Raw genomic sequence first — 24,514 nt, 5'->3', positions numbered from 1 at the left:
ATCCTATGTCTTAGCTCACATATACTTATTTATAGGGAATAGAGACAGAAAGAAAAATTCAGAAATGGTTGGGGAAGGGGAGGGGGAATGCATTTTAAAAGGAAAAAATAGAAAAACTGGGGGTTTTGCTACAATACCACCTGTACATTTATTACAAGACCATTTCCATGAAACAAGCTACTTATTCCCACACTGCATGAGTTACATGTTAAAAAAATGGCTTCTGTGTTCTGTTAGAAAGAAGCTGGGTGTGCTTAATGTTGCTTTCAGTAGCATACCCAAAACAGATCTTGAGAGTGTAGCTGGGAATACAACAAAAGGCTACCAAACAACTTTTTGGCAAGCAGTGTGTATGGAGCATGAATGAATGAGCAGAGCTCGTTTGGTCCTGAGATCCTCAGGAAGGCAATAAAAATATACCCAATAAATAACTCAAGAGAATGGCTGAGGAGGGGCGGAGGACTTAAATATCTGGCTGACTGTAATGTATTTTTGTGTGTGGAGTTTCCCTCTTGTCATTCCTCGTAAGATATTTAGTATTTATTGCTCTTATGTATCTGTATCCACTGTTCACAGATGAAGTTATGGAGTGTAGTGCTGTATCTTTCCAGTTGTTTTGACTTTAAATGTTGTAGGGACAGTGTTGCTAATAGTGGGGGAAGGTTTCCCTGTCTCCCCATGATTCATATCTTTTCGCTAGTCTCCTTCCTGGTTGCACGTGCGTGCTCTCTCGCTCGCTCTCTCTCCACCACCACTATTGTGTCTCACTTTACAATGCCATACATTCACCCTTTTTTCTCCTCTTTTCCTTCAGGAAGAGATGGGTATTGCCTGTGAGTTGCTGGAGTCAGACTTCCTCAAATGCAGCGTGGGATTTCCTTTCATGAGATCGAAGTCCAGGGTAAAGTGCTGACACTTGGTTTCATGACAATAGCTTATGAACCTCTCTGCATCAAGGGAAGGGGTAGAGGAGAACTGCAGTGTAAATGCACTTTGGCACTGCTGATTTCACAGCTGTCCCCCAGGGCTGCTGTTGTTGCCTTTCCCATTTGTGGTGAGGTGATGCTGCTCTTTCCCACCAAACAGCAGTGCTGTGCCCATTGCAACGTACGTGCAGTGCTAATGAAAGTCGACTAGAATTTGTTATGTAATACTTCCCCAACAGAAAGCTAAAAAAGAGCCCTCTATCTATCCTGGCTATTTTTACTGCCCAACTTTTTTTTTTTTTAATTTTGTCTTATGTTCTGAGAAGTACATTCAAATATAGCCATAATCAGATCAGTGCCTACAAAAATGACATTGAGCCTTTTTAAAGGACTGTCTCCCAATGACATCTAATTTTGTTTATTTAAGTCCGAAGATGAAATTTCCGACAGTGATATCTGGCAATCCAGCTGCTCTTTATGTCTCTATATAAATAAATGATTTGTTAGCTCATTTGCTGAACTGAAAAAGCAAAATGTAATATATGTATGAATTGAATGTATATTATATTTCATGATATTATATAAATGTATTGTAATTTTTTTGACGAACTAAACTGGTGAAGAACAGTTATCTTGGGCTGAATTAAAAATACTTAATTTTGGAGTTTTTAATAACATTTTAGAGCATTTTTAATAATACCAAAGGGTGAAAGAAATCAAAATCTTGATGTCATTTTGAATTGAACACGTGAAATATTTTGTTTAAAAACTTGTCAAAATGAAAGCCTTTAAAAAAAAAATTTCCTCATTTTTTTCTGATTAAATGGTTTGTCAAATTCAACAGAAATTGGGAAAATATTTTGTTTGACTCCAACCTGCATTTTTTGGTGGAAAAAAGGGTTCTGTCCTAAGAATTTCACCCAGTGGTACCTCCTTCATCACTAAGAAAAAGCACTCCAGGCAAAGCTCAGTGTCCAGTTTTATTGCTGATGCAGGTGACAGAAGAATATGTGGATTGCTCCTCTGCAGCTTTATTTAATCTATACAGCAAATGACAGAAAAGTATCATTTGTCAGGAAAACTGAGCAGGCACAATTTGAATACAGGAAGCAGATTCAAGGAATTAAAGGCAGCCATTTTTACAAAGGCTATGTACTGAAGTTAATTTTCTCCAGGGAGAGTTCCTGCTCTATGGGGAGAAACCATGAGTGTGCAGATGTTCATAATTTTTCTCCCAGACTAAAAGTAGCCACTTGGGGTGGGGTGAAGGGACACGGGATGGGATGGGATGGGATGGGATGGGATGGGATGGGGACTTGGGAACAACCACAGTCTAGTGGCTCTTGGTAGACCAAATGGCTGTACAGGCAGAAAGTCAGCTTTCCAACCACTACAGCCCTGACCCTCACTTGTGGCTAAGGAGCATTCAGCACAGCTGAAGAGGGGAGTCATACAGGAGGCTTTAAGCCACAGGACCCCATGGCTGCTGCACAGTGCTATTTCCTCTGCAAAAATTAGAGCAGCCTTTTAGCTTCAAGAATATTATTTTGCAGGTAGATGCAGTGGAAAGGAATATGAGTCCATAACTGAAGTGGGTTGGCAGACATGTCATTCTAAAATAGGAAAAGGGAAGTATATCTTTGCTCAATGCCACCTTCTCTTTCCATAGTATGAGTTCAGCGTGATCTTTGATACAAGCCATTTGTCTGGGGAAGAGGAGATTCTTACCTTCCTTATCACTGCCCAAAGGTAAGGAGACTCTGGCAAACTATGACTCTTGAGCATATGAAGTTAAGTACTGTTGGTTCTCCATTGTAGAAAAGCTTGTTGACATATATGGTAGATAAATAAATAAATAGAGCTAAATTCATATGTCCTCATGGCACAACAGGACTGAAAAGCTGTCTGAACCACATCCTGAAGACTTCTTTCAGTGGCGTGGACTCCAGAAAGCTGTTGCCTTTGCATTTGGGCTGTTGAATCAATAACATTTAGAGCCAGTACTTTGTGTCCTCCTGACTGCATTGGGCTCCAAAACAGCCCTCAGGTAGCTTTAGGGTGAGGGGATCTCAAGTAACAATCCACTTTTTACCACTCATCTCTGAACTCAGCTGTACCTGAAAGTCACAGCCAGTTGGGCCCATTTGCTCCAGCGCTTAAGTGAAACAAATAGTTAAGTTCAAGTAAAAAGTAAAAAAAAAAAAAAGAAAGAAAAAGGCACCCTGTAACAGGTTAGGCACCTGAGGACCCATTGTGATGCCCCTACAGGCTGCCTCATCCCTGCTAAGCTGTGTCTCAGCTTTGTTTCTTAAGGACTCACCTTGTTTTTCTGCCCACCATGTCTTGTTGGAAGCTTTATGAAAGGGAGACGGCCTTCAAAGACTGACGAATGCGGTGCTTGCTCTCTTCTCCCATGGTTGACTCACCTGATATGGGTTGCCTTAAGGAAGGGGTGGGCAGTAATTTGGGCCCAACGGCTACAAAAGCTGTTTGTGTGACCTGTTGTGGGTCAGGTCAGCACCACCCCTGCAACAACTCACCAAAACTCCCTATGTCGGATGGGGCCCCGGGCAGCGGTGTTCAGGAGTGGGATGGGCGGACAAGGCTGGGATCATAGGGCAGGGGTCATGGGGCAGTGACAGTGGTTGGGTCAGAGCCACTATCTGCTGCCTGCATGCCCCTGCAACGGGTGTGGATTCTGTGGGCAGGGGCGTGCAAGGAGCAGATCACAGCTCTACCCTGCCCGGGCTCCACGCTGTCACTGCCCTACGATCCTGGCCCTGGGCCTGGACCAGCTCCTAACCTGCCCATGCACCCTACCCACAAGGCTCCCCAGAGCTGTGTCCAGGGCCAGGATCTTGGGGTGGTGAGAGCGCAGGGCCGGGGCAGAGTTGCAAGCTGCCACCAGGCCTCACTGGGGGGGCTGCAGCACCCAGGAAGGGGAGAGGAAATCTGTGAGCCCTGCAGAGGAGGCTTGGGAGGAACTTAACCTCTCTCCCTCTTCCCCTCTCCTGTCCCCTTCCCTGGCCCACGGTGGACAGCCTGCAGGTGGGAGAGGAAGCAGGGTTGACCTAGCAGTGACTCCATGCCCCACCACTTGCAGCAGCCAGGACTGAGCCAGGGCCAGGGCTAGGGGAGGTGAGGTGAGCTGGGGCATTCCTGTCCTGTGACAGCCTGCAGCTCACCCTAGGATGCCCACGTGGTGGCAGCAGCAGCCCCCAGACCTGCCAGCTCGGCAAAGGGTAAGCGATGTGGGGGCAGTGGCAGCAGTGGGAGTCCTGGTGAGGGCATGGCATCTGGGGCTGGCACCAGGGCAATGGCCAGGAGCTGGTCTTCATGGAGACTGACCCTCAACCTAGCATGTAGCTCCCTGATGGGCAGTCTCCATTGAGACCAGCCCATGCCCTCAGATGCAGTGCCCCCACTGGGGCTCCCACCACTGCCACTGTGCCCACACCTTTGTGCTCCACACCACTACACCCCACGCCATGCAGGGAGGTCTGGGGGCTGCTGCTGTTGTGTGGCCATGCCAGAGCAAGCAGGATGACACAGGATGGAGGTGCTCTAGCACCACCTGACGGGGCTGAGACACACGCGGCGGGTCAGGCAAAATTGCTCTGTGGGTTATATCCAGCCAATGGGCTGTATTTTGCCCACCATGGCCTCAATGGCTTAACTCATGACCTCTACCCACCCCCATAGTCACAAACATGCCTCCCTGATAATACACAGCATTACATCCAATGGGACACTTGTCCCCAAACCACCAGGCCACTTCAGACCATTACTCCCTTGTTGAGGCTTTGGCTTTCCCAGCTTCTGCCCCTGTGCTGTAGCTGGTCCCTTGCTGGTTAGGCCCACTCTACTGGGCCAGGCTTCTGGGTCATAGCCCTACCAGCCCAGGCTCTTCGGGGTCTCCACTCCTGCTCTGGCACTGAGCCTGCCCAGTCTCTCTGTGTCTGGGCCCCCGGCCCTGTAGCACTGAGCGCTGCTCTGAGCACTGGGCCTCCTGCCTCAAGGCATGCCAGCCTCTGGGTTCTGGCCTTGTGCCTGGTCCTCTAATCGTGCCCTGAGCCTGACCCAGGGAAGAGCTCAAGGCAGTCACAGGCCCCTTAGGCACTAACTAATGGGACCTCCAATAAACCACCAGTTAGCCAACTGGCTAACACAAGTCCTTATTCCTTTGGGCTGTGTAATTAACCTTAGTTAGTTACACAACCAATCACTATGCTCTGCTATTTTAAGTACAGGGCTGCATCCCTGGTAGCTTAGAGCCTTTGAGGCAAACAGCCCTAAACCAGTGTGTCTGACAAAGTCCTTCTCGGGGCATAACTTCTTCTCCAGCAGCCTGCAAAGGCAGACTGCTCCCTCCCTCTCTAGCTCTGGGCTCTTATACTGCCTAAACCCTGCCCTGCAAGTCAGGTGACTCCCCTGTCAGCTGACTTGCACCCTGGGTCCTGCTTTGCTGGTTACTACAAAGGCCTTGTTTTTAAAGAGGCCATACCACTTTCTAGTAACAGGGGAAGGGTTCCCCGTTTCATGCCTATATTCATTAGACTATCAGGGTTTTTCTCTGACCTTTTCTTGAACATACATTTTTTTCTCCTGCTGATCTTCTGTGATCAAGCTGCACGAGACAGCTGAAGAGCATTTTGCCCAAAGGACATTCAGAAACTTGCTGTGTGTGTGGGATTAGGCCAACTGCCTGTTTGAATACACAGCACTTATAATGTGTGCATAGGGATTTGATCCCGGGGCCAGTGAAAGCTGTAACACACGCTCTGTGCTTTCTAGGATGATCTGCCAGAATGAAGCAAGCTCCAACTGTGATTAGGTCACGTGAACTGTGTGGACTCCTGTGGGGATTGATGATAGCACAGCTTTATTAACCCATGATCGTAACGCTGACACTTCTCATAAAACATTAACCATAGCTTTCACTTTCTGTGCTCTTGGATGTAACTGCAGATGCCTGGAGGGGCCCCATTTTGACTTGTCCCGTGTCATGTTGAACATGATCATTCTTAATTCCTTCTTCCTGATTAAAAACACTTGCATAGGACTGCTATAGATGAGAGACAAGCACTAGCAGTTGCTCATTGACTCTGATATTGTAAAGAGTTCTTCCCACCCACCAAATAACAGGTGTGTGGAACAAGATCCTATAGCATATGTTGCTGCCATGAAATACAGTAAGAGAGACCTCCACATCAGAAGGATCAAGACTGTTTGTGTCTAATACATTAGAGAGATTTTATTATCCATGCAGAGCAGTTCATCCATGTGAAAGGATGACCCTGTAATGCTTTCAAGGTCAGCAAGAACTCTAGTCATTGACCATGTAAATCCTAAATGTTGCACAAGCTAAGTCTCTCAGGGCTCTATTAATTTTACCCAATCCACTGTTTCTCAGAACATATAGAAATAGTGAAGAGAAAAATGGGCCAGTTTTCTATATCACTCTGGATCTTGAGCATCCTTCTCTGTCAATGTAGCGGGTAATGTTTTCAAGAGGTTTACCCTAAGTCTATAAAGCAACTAACAATAATGTATTAAAAACCTAACAGTCCATTTTAACATTCCCATGCCTGTCTTAACACATAAGGACCCTAATGTCAACTCTCTGTGTTAGTTTTCACTTTGTCAAAATGAGGGGAATGCTGGGACTCAAGGAAACTCTTGTTTGCCCTATAAATCACTGGTTTTGCTTTCTCCCATAATGCTTTGTCTCAGATTTCTAAGTCATGACAGCTAAGAGAAGTCAGTCCCATTGGGGTGGGAGAAGGAGGTATTATCAAGAGTCAGTTTGTGTGTTAGTTTGTGCAGAGTACAGGGAGTCAAGGGGATTAAGAGACAATGGTTTCTTATGTCAAAAGGAGTAGAGGAAAGATAGTCTTGTGGTTAAGGATCTAGACTGAGCTATTAGAAAGAGGGATTCAGTTTCTGGCTCTGACCCACTTTTATATGCGATTTTGGGAAAGTTGCTTAACTTCATGCTTTGGTTACCCATCTATCAAATAACAATACTTTCCTACTGGTAATAGAAAGGTAGTTGTAAGGCACTTGGTTACTACACCAGGAACAACTATGAAAGGCCCATGAATAAATGGGAAAAGGGAAATCTATACTGTGCTTCAGTCAGGCTGTGATGAATGGAAACATCCTGTTTCCATAAGGTACTTAAGCACAGAGTAGCTCTTATTCTGTGGTCATACCACACAGTGCTGGATATGTACACATCAAGTTAGCTGTTAAACCCGGCTCTGCTAAAATGGGGCCTCCCTTTAACAAAGGGGTCACTTGCAGCTACATGTTTGGCAGCATATTCTGAATCAGCCTAAGAGTCATTACTATTTTTTCTATGGATTGCAAAATGTTCAGTTTTTTATGTGGAACAGAATTATTCACTAGAGCTAAATTCACCAAATTACTAGACCTTTTGTGAAAGTAATTCCATTTTAGATGTACAGACATTTATTGAAATCACACTACCCATATTTGATTGGTTCTCCCTGCAACTTGGAGACTATCCTGTGCCAAAAAAAAGGAGTGGGTGGGGAGGGGCTCTTGCAAAATGTTTGTTGCTGTAGGGAAAAGTGCTTGGGTTTCTTTTCTTCTAGCACCTGGTTTTGTTTATTGGTGAGCATATCAAAGAGGCCAGTCACAGAAGTCTGTGCCATATGCAATCAGCAGGCTCCATAGTCCCTTTTGAAATATATTTTAGCCTGCAAGGACAGTGCAGCACTTTATGGCAAGAATTTCAAGTTGGTGTATCATGTCTTTGGTATCACCCACTCAAAGTAAATGGGTTTTTGATCTTGTTTTACTAGGGAACAGATAAGAAAGGCTAAAGCAGCAACTGAATTTAGATTAGCAACAGGAATCAAGGACAACAGGCAATCCTTCTTTAGGTACATAGGGAACAGGAGGAAAATGAATGGGAGTGTGGAGTCATTGCTCAACAATTCAGGAGAGCTGGTTACCAGCACCTAGGAGAAAGCTTGAACTCCTGAATGACTACTTTGCCTCAGTCTTTCACTGGACCAAGGGGAAAACAATGCTAGGTAGAGTACAAGATGAGCACAGTAGGAATAATTGCCTCCTTACCATTGCCATAGAATTGGGGTATGACTAATTAAAAAAATTAGACATATACAAGTCAGCGGGACTGGATGATCTTCATCCAAGAGTGCTGAAGGAGCTAGCCAAAGTCATTGCAGAACCCATGGTGAAACTCTTCCACAACTTGTGGTGCTCTGGAGAAGTCCCTGAGGACTGGATGTTGTGCCCATCCACAAGAAGGGCAGGAGGGAGGACCCAGGTAACTGTAGGCCAGTCAGCTTAACTTCCATCCTAGGGAAAATTCTAGAAAAGTTAATCAAGGAGTCTATCTGTGATAAGCTTGCAGAAGGTAAGATTCAGTTGATACTGTATACTTTGACTTCCAAAACGGCCTTTGATCTAGTATCCCACAATGTCTTTGCAAGAAAATTGGAGAATTGTGACCTTAACTCCAAGACAGTCAGGTGGGCGAGAAACTGGCTGCAGGATGGGACCCAGAGAGTCGTAGTGAATGGATCTATGTCATCCTGGCAAGAAGTAGGTAGTGGTGTTCTGCAGGGGTCGGTGCTTGGTCCAGTACTTTTCAACATCTTTATTAACGATTTGGATGTGGAGGTGAAGAGCTCACTGGCCAAGTTTACGGACAACACCCAGTTATGGGGAAGCGTGGTCACGCCTGAAGATAGGCTACAGATACAGGCAGACCTACTCAGGCTAGCAAGTTGGGTGGATGGGAATCTGATGACGGTTAACATAGAGAAATGTAAAGTGCTCCACCTCAGGACAAGCAACCCTCAACACACCTACAGGCTTGGTGGCACCAAACTGACTGGCACCATGAATGAAAGGGACCTGGGGGTAATAATAGACCACAGTATGAATATGAGCTGGCACTGCAATGCTGTAGCCAGTAGGGCAAATAATACTCTGGCATGCATCAATCAGTGCATCTCCAGCAAAAAACAAGGAGGTGATTCTTCTGCTCTACTCAGCACTGGTGAGACCGCAGCTGGAGTACTGCGTCCAGTTCTCAGCACCACACTTTAACAAAGACATGGACAAGATTGAGAGAGTCCAAAGAAGAACAACCCGTATGATCAGAGTCTTACACAGCAAGCCATACGAGGAAATGCTGAGGGATCTGAGACTCTTCAGCCTGAAGAAAAGAACGTTGAGAGGGGACCTAGTAGCAGCTTATCGCTATGCGAGGGGAGTACATCAAGGGCTCAGTGAGCAACTGTTCACCAGGGCACCCAAGGAGAAAACTAGGAGTAATGGCCAGAAACTCCTGAAAGACCAATTCAAGCTCAACATTAGGAAAAACTTCACAGTCAAGGTATCCAGACTGTGGAATAAGCTCCCTCCAGCGGTGGTGTAATCACCTCCCCTGCAAGTCTTCAAGAGGAGACTAGACCATCACGTTGCTGGGGTCACCTGACCCCCAGGTATCTTTCCTGCTTGGTGCAGAGGGACAGGACCCGATGATCTTCCGAGGTCCCTTCCGGCAAGAATCTATGAATCTTGTGGCTAAGGAATAGATCTACTACCCTGACTAACAGTAAGCCAAACTTAGTCTCAGGTTTTATGAAATCTGTTTTGCTGAAGTCTGAAATGATACTTCAGAAATGTAATCCAAGATTATTTTTCTCTTTGATATCAAGATGCTCATCATCAAAAACAGTATTTTTAAAAGTTTGTCCTCCATGGCTAGGGACAGACAATCAAAAAACCTAAGCCTGAATTGATTCAATCTTTGCAGGTTAGTCTAACCTGGCTAGGCTGAATCAGTTTGTAACTCCACAGACATCCCAGAAATGCAGGCACATGCCTGCAGCGGCTCAGGCTAGAAGCTGGGGGGGTGTTAGAGAAGCCCACTCTTCCCTTCCAGAGTGCTGAGCTGAGGAGGGCATGGCCAGGCCCTGACAGGATGCTCTGATTAGGGAGGGGTTCCCCCACTTTCTGACCAGCCCAGCAAGGAATTGATAGCATAGTGTTTATCACCCCTAACTCAGTGTGTATCACCCCATTAATAAAACAACAGAAGGACATTACCAGCTACCTGTTGATATTGCCTTTGTCCTGTCTGCCACAGCACAGACCGTAGCCAGCATGTGGTGTGCTAGCTAATACGGAAAGGTGTCTGTGTAAAGAACAAAGGAAATTCCTGCTTAGCAGGGAGTGGGGAGGGGATGGGGAGGAGCAGGGGGAAGCCAGGCAGATGCCTGCAGTCTCTGCTGAGCTCCAGCAAGGCAGCAGAGGGGAGGGGCCAGCCCTGCTGTTGAGCAGAGAGCCCTGCCCAGCCCAGAGAGCATGCCAGGATGCTGGGGGAGTCTGGTTTAATTTAAACCAGCCAGTGGTCTGGGGCAGACATTGCATAAACCAGTTTGAGCCAAATCAGTTAAGTCTGATACTACATTCAACCAGGTTTATCTCAAACTGGTTTCAGCCATTTTCAAACTAATTTATGTGCACTGAACATCTGTTCTGTTACAGGTTTAAACCAGCTTCTGATCACTTAAAGCAACTTGTGTGTAATGTCTGTCCCTAGCCCATTTGTTTAGAAACAGAACATTCTTCACATTATTCACAATGCACTATATAATACTTAATATATGAGTGTGTTATTTGTAAGAAGGTTATTTTGTATATTAGTACTGATTTTACATCATAGTACAAAATCACAAACTAGATTCATGTTATAAACATACTTTTAGCCATTGTTTGGTGCCATGTCACAGGCATTTTTAATGCTGTCAGCAAACCAACGATACAAACAACTAAGGAATAGGAATTCAAGAATATTGTATTCATTTAAAACAACAGGGGAAATTTAAAAAAGCAGAAATCAATTATTCAAGTTGGAGATTGGCCAGACTTGAGGCCCCTGCTCTTGGGAAAAATACCATAAGACCTCCAATGACCTGAAGTAGTGAGAAAGGCCTCAGTGTTGCGGCTCATTTAAAAGATGGCAAAGCAGGAGCACTGGTTTAGTTGCTACTCAAAGGGGAAAAAATATTTACAAACTAGGGAAATTGTCCAGAGCCACAGAATTTGGATCTGGATCTAAACTGTTCCCAAAGCCTTTTGTACAATAAGGTTGGCAACTTTATTCATTTTCAGGCATATGTATGCATAATTGAAATTCCCTTTAGATAACCCTAGTCTGTTTGCAGACACAGCAGTAAATTAAAGTTCTGAATAAAATGTTTCTACTTGAAAAACCAAAGTATTCCATTTTGAAAATGTCACAATGAAATGTAATACTTTTTTGGGCTTCACCATTTTTGCTGATATAAACCATTTGCTTGAAATCAGCATGACTTTGAAAAATATTCTGATCAGTCTATATCAGCATTTTTTGTAAAAAAAAGAAACAAAACATGGATGAAAAGATTTCCCAGCCCTATTCTTCAGACCTCTGTTAGAGAGAAGATGTTTTTTAAGGGGACCACTGTGGTTACAACTTTGGTTAAATCAGTTTTTAGAGTTAATGATATTGCTACAAAATTTGGCTCTAGATCTGAACTCTTTTAATGTTCAAGGATGCTCAGATCCAAGGCTTTGTGTGACTGTTTAGATCATGAGTGTCGATAGATTCTCAGCTCATGGTAGTATAATCCATTGTTCACTTATTGGTAAAACTTGGAGTAATGATGAGGTCTATCTGTTTAATTTCACAATCAGAATTACCCTTACACTTTCCCAATCCAAAAATAATTTCACCGAGAGAGATCCACATTACCATCTAAAATGAAATGCTTCTGTGACATGCTACCTTTGTCATCTTCCAGTGGTTGGTAATCATAAAATGGTTTCAAGTGGTGAAGCTTCTTGACTTACATTTTCTTAATGTGAAGGCAAGGACACCTGAATGAAGTCTAGATGTTGAATCACCATATTATATTAGACTAACTCAGAAAATAGTGCCATGTTTCTCTCCCTGGTGATTTCTATCACCTACTGGACTGGTACAGGCTGAGGTATGACTGGATAAGCAGAAGAACTGCAAAAAAGGACCTGTGGGTTACAGCGAACAATAAGATGAATTTGAGTCAGCAGTGTGCCCTCGTTGCAAAGAAGGCTGACAGCATACTGGGTTGTATTAGTAGAAGTGTTGCCAGCAGATCAAGCAAAGCGATTCTTTCCCTTTATTCAGCATTGGGGAGGCCACATCTGGAGTGCTGTGTCTTTTTTTCGACCCCCTACTACAGAAAGGGTGTAGAAAATTGGAGAGTGTCTAGCGGAGGGCAACAAAAATGGTTGAGGAGCCAGGGGAAGAGATGCTGAGGGAACTGGGTTTATTTAGTCTGGAAAAGAGAAGACTGAGGGGAGGTTTAATAACAGCCTTCAACTACTCAAAGAGTGGTTACAAAGAGGATGGAGCTAGACTGTTCTCAGTGTCGGCAGAAGACAGAACAAGGAGCAATGGTCTCAAGTTGCAGCAAGGGAAGTTTGGCTTAGTTTGAGATAAACCTGGTTGAATGTAGTATCAGACTTAACTGATTTGGCTCAAACTGGTTTATGCAATGTCTGTCCCAGACCTGTTGCTCGTTTAGATTAAACCAGACTCCCCCAGCATCCCGGCATGCTCTCTGGGCTTGGCAGGGCTCTCTGCTCCATAGCAGAGCTGGCCCCTCCCCTCTGCTCCCCTGCTGCAGCTTCAGCAGAGACTGGCAGGCACAGACAGTCTGCCTGCTCTCCCTCCCCCCTCCCCTCCCCACTATGACACTAGTGGCATGCTTTGGAGTTCTGAAGCTTTTCAAGACTTAATATCCGAAAAATTCCTATTCAAAGAAATTGCCTTAATTATATGCATGATGATATATGTACTCCTTTTACTTCCTTTTGCCTGTTCACTGGTGGCAGTAGCCACCAATTAAAAACAAAATATGCATTTTGATAAGTGACTAAATATGGCTTTTAAGGTTATGTGCCTAGATCAGTATGCAGGGGATCCAAGCCGTGTACTTGTTATTAAGGCTAATGAAAGTTGCCCAACTGTAGCCTCATTTGTTAAATTGAAAAGAGTAGGCCTTCAAAACTATTCTGAGAACTCTTCAAAATTGATACACAAGCAGGTAAGTAAAAATGAGATACTAAGCTTTATTTTAAATTCCTTTTCTTGTGTCCACTCTGTCAGATGGAGACTTATTTTAGTATTTCACATTAAATGAATTTAGATGCTTCTTGTATTAAGGGTACATTCTCAGTGTGTGTCTGATAGGTACATTCACAACAGTCTGCAAATAAGTTTTATATGTGTATGTGTATCCCTCCCAGGATATCTTTTACAAATGTAACCCTTAACCTTTAAGAGGCTCAGTAAGGAGAAACATCACTGAGACGCAGAGTAAAAGACAGACATGAGAAAGTAGCCTCTTAGCTATTCTTGTGATTTACTGCCCAGGCTGTGGATTTACAGCTTGTTTATTTTTCCTTTTCAACACAGTGGAAACCTAGAGCATACTGAATCTCTACATGACAATACTCTCATCCTGGCTGTACCTCTGATGCATGAAGTAGACTCTTCTATCACTGGGTAAGTGAGCAATTATCAAATAAATAATAATAATAAAAAATAATCCTAACAATAACATGTGAATCCCATCCAGTGGAAAATTGCATTCTTCTCTTTGTTTATATGTGACCAGAATGTTGCTTGTTTCTGGTTCCCAGACTCTGCAACCAGCACATCCTCATTCATTATCTAGGATTTATTTATCAGTTCCCCACTTCTTCCTTCAGTAACCTTCTCAGCTTGTTTCCTCTCCCCCAAAACTTTAGATAGTTTAGTGACTGATATAAATTGCTGCAGTTTCATGAACATGGTGAATCTTTAAATTAAAAAAAGAGAAGAAAATGCCAAATGAATCAAATCTCATTCCTGAGCTTTGCCTAAAGATATGTCTGAGTTTTATCAGGCCAAAGGGTTCTGGGATTCTGCAAGTCATGTGAGGTCTAGCTGTTTAATTTCACAATCAGAATTACTCTGCACTCTTTCCCAGTCCAAAGGAATTTGACCAACAAGAGAGATCCAAATTACCATCTGAACTGAAATACGTTTTCACTGACTGGCTTTCTCACATGCATACTGGCTTCTGGCTTCTTTACTGTTTCATCCAGGAAGAGCACAGACCAACTGCAGAAGTTTTCTCAGCCTGACAAAGGGTATTTGTACCCGAAAGCTTGCAAAGAAGAGTTTTTCTAACTAATTGAGTTGGTCTAATAAAAGATATTGGATTCACCCAAAGAAGCCTTGTCTGCCCATATCTTTAGACCAACACAGCTACAACCTATACCTCTATGTAACACTCTACCTTTATTATCCTCCAGTGCTTGGATCTCATACAATGATCAAGTTGACTATTACTTGTATTATTTTCACTGACATGGTTCACAGCCTACTTAATTCATAGTGGGGTTGCCAAATTAAGGACAAGCCACACAGTTGCTTGCTGAAGTTGTGTACAGCACCAGCTAGTTAGCAAACCTCATTGTTATAGGGAGATAAGGAACCTAACCTTGCAAAGAATCCAGGTTATACATTTGATGAATCTACTCCTGCCTCTAAAATAATGGACCTGAAATTTTACCAGACTTAGTCCTCTAGATTCATGATTTAATTCCAGCAAGCAATCTATCTCTTGACACAGAATAAAGTTGTTTAGTCACTAATGCAGAAAAATGGTCTACATTGGGCCAATGTAGTTTACAATTTCTTTCCAGTTGGGGTGTGTATCTATAGAACAGCTGCTTTTACTGCATCCCCTGAGTGGGTCATTTGAACCCAGGAAGTAAATATTGACAGTCACTTAACTCCCCTTAGTTGCTCACTGTAGTCAGATGAGTGGAAATTTGGAATATCTCAATACATAGAAATAAAGTTGTATAACTGATAATGCTCACAGTATTCAGATGTGTGAAAGGTGTTGGGTGAGTTTACTTGGAAACACCCCCCCACCCCAATCAAATCTCCACATGAAACCTTTTTGAGGTGGGAAAAGTGTAGGGTTTTAATTTTTTTTTTCATTTTTGGGATATGTTTGTAATTCCAGGCCCCAAGAAGGCTTATGTTGCAATACCACAAGAAAGGCTGCCTTTGTGGTTATTTCTGTGTGTATGGGAAGTAGGACATGCAAAAGATCTTATGAGAAAGCCTGTTCTCACAAGATATTTGGCGTTGGCTTGCACATCCCCAGTAGTTTGATTTTGTATTTATATGACCTGATTCTCTGAACTTGTTAGACTTTGTGTATGACTGACAAGTACAAAAATTCCCACATAAAGAGAAAACAATCCATAGATGTAATGGGGTATAAAGGTCATTATCTTAAAAGAATGGAGTTGAATATATAGTCATGGAAACAATTATACACTCAGAATTTAATTTAGCAAGTCCCTTGCTTCTCAACAGAGTTGGTAATTTTACATGAGCAAAAGGATTTTTTTCTGTCCTGGGTCTCTGCCCATCAGTTAGTGAAAAGATGTGAAACCCAAATGTTGTAAAAATCTAAGTGTTGTGAAAAAAAATGAGTTATTGTGAAGAGAAAAAAAAGAAGTCCAAGAAATGTCAAACATTTTGGAATATTTTCTAAGTTTCAGGAGATATAAACGCTATTTAATTAGCATTAATTACTTGATTAAAATATGTTAGATGTAGCTACATGAAAATATCTTGGATGATTGGTAAGGAGTTAATGATCAGGTCCAGAAAAACACCTAAGTATAGAAATTTAGGATTCTAAATCCAAGTAAATAATCCACAGAAATCAAGCCTAGCCACATTAGGTCACTGATAGTCTATGTGCATTTACATTTTTGCTACTAAAGTTTCTTAGGTACCTAAAGTCCTGCTACTACTTATGCCTGAAACTGAATTTGACTGGGCTGTGAGCATCATGCACAAACCTGTTTGATATTTATAACTAAGGCCCACCGTGTGCCTATGGATAAGGAAATGCCACACTGAAGCCACCAGTAGACTGTCCCAAGCATGCCAGAGAGAATGATCTTGATACTGGCCATAGGGGGCCACACCAGAGGCAGGTATGCAACTCAGTTTGCAGGTTTGGTTCATCTAAGGAAGAGCAGGCAGGAAGGGCACACACAGGAGCATCCTTCCATCAGAATGCTGCAGGTATGACAGGGGTGTTGATTGTAGCTGTGTTGGTCTAAAGACATAGGCAGACAAGGTTCTTTGGGTAAATCCAATATCTTGTATTAGACCAACTAAAATAGTTGGAAAAATTCTTCTTTGCAAGAGGTACAAACACCCTTCTTCAGACAACAACTTCAAATACTTCCTCTGCCTGAAGTCCAGGAAGAGCACAAAACAGCTGCAGACACTTCTTCTGCCTGAAGAAGGGTGTTTGTACCTGAAACCTTGCAAAAAAGCATTTTTCCAACTATTTTAGTTGGTCTAATAAAAGATATCAGATTTATCCAAAGAACCTTATCTACAAGTATGACATACGCTAAAACCCCTGAGGGACCTACATGTGCTATGAACTTAACACACATGCCTAACATTCACCAGAAGCACTGAGTTCAGCACAGATCACAACAGTGACAGCCACTTGTTCAGGAAGTGAGAAACCCAGGTTCAGTGCTTTCCTTGGGCCAAGATGGTTCAAACCTCATTCCTACCTCCTAGGAGAGTGCCCTAAGCACTCAGGCTATAGGCTGGGTGCAACTAAGAAGTCCAAAGTTGTTGGTCAGACAGAGTAAATGAGGGGAAGGGTGTCTCTCTGCAGTCCACCTCCTTGGATTGAGGAGACCTGGGTTGTAGTCCGCTTCCAACACTGTTTATGCATTTTATTCCTTGACTCTTCATTGCAAAAGGCAAAAACTGTCCCTTTCATTTTTGCTTAATTTAAGTCAACTGGCTAGGTCCTCTGTTGGTGTGAAGTGAGATAGTTCTGTTACCAGCTGATGATCTGACTGTTGTATTAAAACATTGCATTAAAAATATTTTAAAAAAACCTCTGAGGACCAACAGCAAAATACCTTTAATAACTAAATATTTCAGCTCTGTGGGTGGGTTATAATTTATTGGACAAATCAGATGGTGCTACTTTTAATAGCCTCATCAGATAAACATTTTTGCTATAGTTCAAACAAAGATTAATTCCTGGAAGTCCTCCAGCCTGTGATATTCAGGAGGTCAAAGCAGATCATCACTAGGGTCCCTTGAGGTCTTAGGATCTATGGGTGTGTCTGCATGGCACAAATTGTGTTAGTGTGTGGACCTTCCTGGTCTCATTTACCTTGTTTCTCAACATGTCCTGAACACATACTCAGAAACAGGGTAAATTAACTTTGGCACAGCTCTGCAACAAAGCAACTGTACTGCTTTTGGCACTCTCTAACTTTGGCATCCCTACACAACACTACGCTGTACTTTGTAGAAATTCCCTATGAGTCAGTGACATGAAAACTTGCGGGAACACATCTGTATTTTGGCTGTCACAAAAACCCATGTGAAATTATAATTATTGAGATTATTTTTCTGCAGGCATTTATTCCTGTCAATTTGATTACATAATTCTTCACAGAAAGCAAGCACTGAAGAGGCATGTTCATGTAAGGCCCAAACCAACTCTTACTGGTCAATAGACATCCTTCTAATAGAGCATTTTCAAGAGCAAGCGATGTGCTTAGGTTGTAGATGGGTGACAACAGCAGCAGGATTAAATTCAGAGACTGTTACTATTGTCTGTATTTAATGTATTACTGCTGAGAGGGGAACAAATCATAGATGATAGGGTAAGAGTGGAAGGTCTCCCTTATGTGATGTCTCCTTACCACTGAGCTAAACTGGATGAACTCTGTAGTAGGCTTTCCGTCTACAAATGTATCTAATCTTGAAAACATCCAGAAGTAACTGAATTCATGTTTTAATCTTTCAGAGCTGTCTCGCCAACATCCTTTGTCTATGGTGATTCTGTGGAAACATCAAACTTTGTTCAGTTGGAGAATTATGAATGTATTTTTCAGCCCCTCAACTTCACTCTTCAGGTAAAATCAATCATTCCACTTTTACAGTTTTCCCTCTTCATAGCATACTTTATTTTTTGTGGCCTTCTTAATTTTAAGGAATTGGGGACCATTGTGTGGGGACCATTTGTTATTATAACACAGTATGATGCCCACCTTGGAGGATGTTATGTTCACAGTGAACTAATATAGTGTTTGTTTCTTTATCGTAACGTATTCTTAAAGAATCAAAAAGACATCCCAGTTTCATGAGCAGGAAACTGCAAATTTTTTGTTAGCCTTGTTTTCCCTTTCTTCACACCCCTACCAAGTTTAAAACTTTGTTCATTGCATCTTGCGTTCAATCCAAGATTTAAAAGTGAAGACTCAATTGGAGCCATGTTCAGTAGCATAGTGCTTGAACTAAGGAATGGGAAGCATTCATTTATGAGAACAAGGAAGTGCCCACTCAAAAGACATGCTTTTTTCAGTCCTCTGATATGAAAATGTGTACAAAGTGCTTACTTCTAGAGTAGTGTAAATAATGGGGCTGAACTATATGCAGCCCATATGTGTCTGTGTGAGAATTTGATAGCAGAGGGCAGAGGTGAGAAGGGCTCCTTTTAAGCATGCCGCGCTGTATCTTAAACTTACTTACAAATCACCCTTTTCACATGGAAAAAGGGCTTCCTGGTGAAGCTAATATGAGCTGCATGTTAGAACCAGATCTTGTGATGAAATGAAAATTAACTGATTCTATTGCTGCATTTCCATTTTATACTTTTCTTTTCAAATGCTTTTTTACCACTAGGTGGAAGTAGGGATTGAAAGAATCATACAGATGTGGGCCAGTTATTTGCTGAATATCATAAACAAGTTTTTCCTCTCTCCTTCTTTTCCTCCTAGGCATGATGCCCCTTTAACTACTAATGGGTAACACATGTCTTCATTCATGGGCAGAGCATAGTCTGGAACAATTAAGCCCCTACTGTCATGCATTGCCCTTAACTATGTTCAGACTGGGATTTCAAGCTATTAAAGGTCTTGTGAACCAAGCAATTACTTCCTGTGATTCTGAAGTCATTCTTTAGGATTTACAGTTTTTCCATAGTCAGTTATTGGTTAGAAACAGATACAGACCAGATGTACCAATGCTTTGACTAGATGATTACTTTCAATAAAAGCAAATGATATCAGGTATACAGATAACATCTATACATTTGTAATACATCCTGATCTTCTCTCTCTCACGCAAATACATACAAGTTTCAATACAAGAAGGGTTTGCCATATGGCAAATGAAAGTTATTCTATAACAAGTCACAGGCCTGCTGTCCAGTAAAGTGATAGACCTCAAGCCTGTGTGGGTGTATATGTGTGAGAGAGAGAGAAGCGTTTCATAATGGCCAAAGCATGGTTTTTATCACAATTTGCTTAATTGTTTTAATAATTTGCTGCCATGTATTCAACTTTCCAGATGGAGAAAAGTGAGAGTTTCTCAACAGAAAAGAGATTTATTGCTATAGTTTATGGGGGATGGGTATATCAAAATGTGTGTTGCGTTCAATGTCAAGATGTTTGTATAGAAAAAGACCTGATATTCTGCTTTATTGTGAGTCATGTGATGTGTCATCACACTTACATCCTTAACTCTTATTCCTGATCATGGTGATATTATTCCTTTTTAAAATATATAATTTGTTACATTATGTTCCCTCTGTATTTGTTACACTTCATTATAATTGGGATCTCTTTCCCTTCCTTGTGCCTCAGGGTTTTTGTAAGGTCTTGGCATTATGCACCAGTCTTCTTTATCATTCATGCATTCCTTGAAATATAAACAGTGCTTGAAGTCAATGGTTTGATGTTTTAATGTTGATAATCTACCAGGTTCACAACAATACTGGTGTAGATCTCTACATGTTTGGGCAACAAATTATTACTCTAATATTGTTTTTTTTTTAAGTTTTTCTTATATAAACATATATTTGTGTGTGCATGTATGGGTTCATGGAGATTGGTAAAAAAAATGTTTTTCCCCCACAAAAAACCATAGAGAAATGAAAATGCATGTAATTTCAATTTCATTTTCCTCAGGGAAGTTTGACACAAAAACATGAGGAATCTTCAGCTAGTAATGTTTTATTTTAACCCATACAAATCACTTTTCACTAGAAATGTTTGTCTTCTTAACAAATGATCCAACATTTGTTGCAGAAAGCTGATACCACGGCCTAATTTTTACTTTCAATTAAAAATTCCAAATCATAAATGAAGTAGCGGTTGTTTAAATGCTTTTCTTATTAACTTGGTCAATGAACCAACTATTTGCACTATCCATATTCATCACTGATCTGGCTTTTGCTCCTTAAGACAAACATGGACAAAATAGAGCACAGTGTTTACCAAATAAAAAGGCAGTGTTGAACAGGGACAGCAGTATTCTCTTCATTGTTTGGACAGCATTATTAAAACACTAAAAAAGAACTCATTAACAGAGTCCTCATATTAAGGACAAAAGCCACATGTTATTTATATCAGTAACTGGCACTCTGATGGCTTGTAATTATCTCCCAGTGCTATATATGTTGGTGCAGTAGAGAAGAATATTATCAGAGGAACAGCATCTGGTTCTGTAGCCCCTGGTTTGTGCAAGAGAACCTTTATTGAAGAGGACTTGAAAAGCTGGCAAAATGATCACATTGTTTAGAAATTCATCTGTAATCCTTACCTAACTTGAGTGACTGTGTAATGTTAATGAAGAGAATTTTAGTTCTGCCTTTCATTACTTTTCATACGGGTTCATATATTTACATATATTTTAACACTTAAAGGTTTACAACACTGGACCGAGCACTCTCCCTGAAGCTTTTGTTGACATTTCATTCCCAAACCGTCTCTCTGCCACCGGGGCTGACACATTTCATATCCAGCAAATGATGGTGAGTAGTTTGCAGCGCTACACCACAGAGGTGTTGAGAAGTCAGCTACACATTACTCACAGAATTTGAATCATCTGGTTTTTAGGTAAAAGAAGGAATCGCCACAATGATCCTGAAGAGTCTGTGACAATTTAATCCTGTAGAAATATTGAAAATAATTCACAGCTTCTCATATATAATTTGGATTTCTATTATGAACTCTATCGTATTTAAATAACTTGTTGTGATACAAAGCTGACTCACATTAATTGGCTTTCTCTATAATCACTTGTAAAGGTCAAACTCAGTTCTGAATATAGCACATCTATAAGTGCCAGTACCTTATTTTTTTAACTGACTATTTATAGTTATTAGTAGTCCAATTATTTATTGTCTAGTTAAATATTTTTTTTTAAAGATATTTTAATTTCAACCACAAAGAAAATCATCCTCCACAGATGTTGTGGTAAAGGATACATTCTTAGCTTTTGCTTGTTTGTTTATTTTAAGCTTTTGTTGAGCTATTAAAACATATTAGTGAGGTGATAAAAGGAAGACACCCTGAGGATGTAATTCACTTCTCCTCTGTAGAAATCTAGAGTAATTAGATGTGTGTGGGAAACTATGCAAGGAAGGAATAACCTCTGACCGCACGGGTAGTTTGGGAGACTATACTGTATCCTCTTTGAGGATGACTGGCCTTTTGGCTGAAATAACTGTGGCCCAGTTGTTTGTATATTGTGTATAATTCAATATATAATTAACATCCACATCCATGCTAGTCTGTGTATCGTTGATGAAGAGCATTAGCAGGTGAAAGAATCACTCCTAAACTCTTTACAGTGAGGAGTTTTGAGATCTGCAGAAACATCTGCAAACAGAGAAGTAAGACCCAGGATCATTTGACCTGCCAGTATTGCACAGATTGGGTTCTTTTTCTTACCCAACCACAATTTTTTCCCTACATAGCATTTTAGTATTTTATTCAACCTAGTTGTCTCCTTCTAATGTCTCTATACCACATTTGACCATTTTGTTACACATGCTTATGCTCGTTTATTGTACTTTGTGGGATCTTTCATGGTACATGTGCCTTCAAGCAGCAGCCACTGCAGCAGGTATTTCATAGTCTGAGGCTCTGTGCTGCAGTCACAGGTGGTTGAGCCAATGGTATAGCCCAGGGGTGGGCAAAATGCGGCCCATGGACCGGATGCGGCCTGCCAGGCCATTCTATCTGGCCCACGGGGCCTCTAAAAAAATTTATAAAATTAATATTTATCTGCCCCTGGCTGCCTGTCATGTGGCCCTCAATGACCTGACAAAACTCAGTAAGCTGCCCTCCACCCGAAATAATTGCCCACCCCTGGTATAGCCCCACTTCTCCATTAGTTCCTTGGAGGATCCAACTCCGGTACATAAGTGGTTGAGACATCACCACCTTTGCCATGGTTCATCAGCCCCTGGTGATAAGGACTCAGTCACTGGAATGTCCATTTTTTCCACTGTCAGGTATTTTATTCAGCCTGTAATTCTGCAGCTGTAGTCATGTCTCCTTGGGTATGTCATTGAGAGATTGGGTGCTGGTGAGAAAGCTCCTACATAACCTCAGACATTTGTGTGCTGCGGGATGGACGTACAGCGGGCGTCTTGCAACTTCAGTTTGTCTTGATCATTCTGTCCTGCTGGCCACTGCTCTTCTGATGTCAGGCAAAGCAGGGCCAGCCAGCAGGTACACACTGTTTAAGCTGCTAGGCTTCAGACATAGTTTTAAATGTGAAGAAAATCCATACTCATTGCCACATTGCCCACTACATCCCATGTGACATTTCTAACCATACAATGTGCGTAAAATCAGCTCCCACTGATTTATTGAATTTTCAAGATCAGGATCCAGTATGTGGTGCAAATTTAGGTTCCTGGTCAAAACTTATGAGAGTGTTAGTGCTACCTTCCCCAGACATCTAGTTGCTCTTCCTTCTAGAAGTGTGTGGCATCTTTTTTTTTGTCTTTTGTCTGCTATTGCAGTTCTCTGTGCACATGCTGGATGTCTGCTCCAATGTGTTCTAATTCACATGCATTGGAGCAGACTTGATTAAGTGAGTCTGCTGGTGTAAGCTCCAGTTGCCCTGCTCCAGCAGCATCCACGTCACATGTATTCAGTTCCTTATACTTCAAAATGGTGGTGGGGGCTCTTTAACTAAAGCTTGTTTGAGGAGCTTAGTTAAAGCACCTCCACTGCCATTTTGAAGTGCAGGATGCTGAATACATGTGATGCTATGTACACTTTAATTAGAGCAGCTTTTGGAGCTGCTCTAATTAAAGTCTCTCTCCCTTCACCCTGGAGCACATGTATAGATGCCTTATATGTCTCTAGGCACATACAGTATAAAGCTCTATCATGGTATCCGAGCACATTATCAACACTGATCAGTTGAATCCTCAATAAAACCCTTATGGAGAAAAGAAGTATTATCTAATATTCATGAGTGAGGAACTACAACACAGAGAAACTAAGTGATTTGTCAGAGGCCACATGCAGAACTTGTGTCAGAGCCAGAAATTGAATCTAGGTCTCTAAATCTTAGTGCTTTATTCACAAGACCATCCCATCTTCCCTGCCAAAGCTTTATTGACTGAAAACAGAAAATAAAACCACAGACAACCTTTAAAAATGATGCCCAAGAAGAGCAGGCTGGAGTTATCTTTGGAAAATGGGTCATAAGTAGTTGTTTTGCAAAAGGGCTTTTGCAATCATATTTGCTAAAGGTTCCCATGCTTTTGATTACACTGTACTTCCCATGGCACATGCATCAAAGTATGCAGTTATGCAGAAGAATAATATCTGTTTCTGAGAGTTCAGAGTGGTGGTGGCTGAAAATTACTTCTTTAATACCCACAGAAGTCAGCTTTACTAGCTCTTTCAGAACAGATATTATGGTTAATATGTTAATATGTATTTATTGATTGCTTATTTAATTAATACTTAATATAAAATAGCAGATGCCTAAGATTTGATGACATGAGGTCTTTTTCTGAATGCCCTACAATATTTATACGTGCCTCACAAAATTGCCTTCAAGATACAATACCTCACTTCATGTTATGGGTGCAAACCTTTATGTTAATAACACTACACAAAATGCACATAGAATAAAACATGCTATACATCAGGGTTGCTTACTGAGTTTTGCCAAGCCATTGAGGGCCGCATGACAGGCAGCCAAGGGCAGATAAATTGTAATTTTCTAAATTTTTGAGGGGCCCTGCAGGGCAAATAGAATGGCCTGGCGGGCTGTATCCGGCCTGCAGGCTGCATTTTGCCTACCCCTGCTATATATTGTCACATGAATTAATAATTGTCTGTTGTGTGGATTATGTTCTTTAATTTAATCACAGTAATAATAAATAAGAAGAAGGTTTCACACAGTCCATTAGAACTGTCCGTATCTAAATGAGACATGAATAGACAAAATTATCTTTTTGCCTTTAAAGGAGATAAGAGGCTTTCCAGCTTCCCTTTTTTTCCTGCTGATCTGAGCTTTATGCTTTATTAGGGAAACAGTTGTAAGAGTTTCTTCTGTAGCTATGCAAAAATGATCTCAGACACTAAGGACCTTGTGTAGCTTCCTG

At 41.7% G+C, this 24,514-nt stretch overlaps 1 protein-coding gene across 1 annotated transcript in view; it reads left to right on the top strand.

The window, feature by feature from the left end:
- ITGA9 (integrin subunit alpha 9) overlaps positions 1–24,514 on the top strand; it is a 381,381-nt gene that overhangs the window by 280,492 nt on the left and 76,375 nt on the right. Inside the window, exons 19-23 of the mRNA XM_019483333.2 lie at positions 815–901; positions 2,596–2,675; positions 13,438–13,527; positions 17,897–18,005; positions 20,798–20,905. Of these exons, the coding sequence (XP_019338878.1) occupies positions 815–901; positions 2,596–2,675; positions 13,438–13,527; positions 17,897–18,005; positions 20,798–20,905 (474 nt within the window). The remainder of the gene's footprint in view (positions 1–814; positions 902–2,595; positions 2,676–13,437; positions 13,528–17,896; positions 18,006–20,797; positions 20,906–24,514) is intronic.

Source organism: Alligator mississippiensis, chromosome 5, assembly GCF_030867095.1.
Source record: "Alligator mississippiensis isolate rAllMis1 chromosome 5, rAllMis1, whole genome shotgun sequence".
Lineage (NCBI taxonomy): Eukaryota > Metazoa > Chordata > Crocodylia > Alligatoridae > Alligator > Alligator mississippiensis.
Note: the sequence above shows the minus strand (reverse complement) of the source record. Positions and strands in the feature narration are given on the sequence as shown.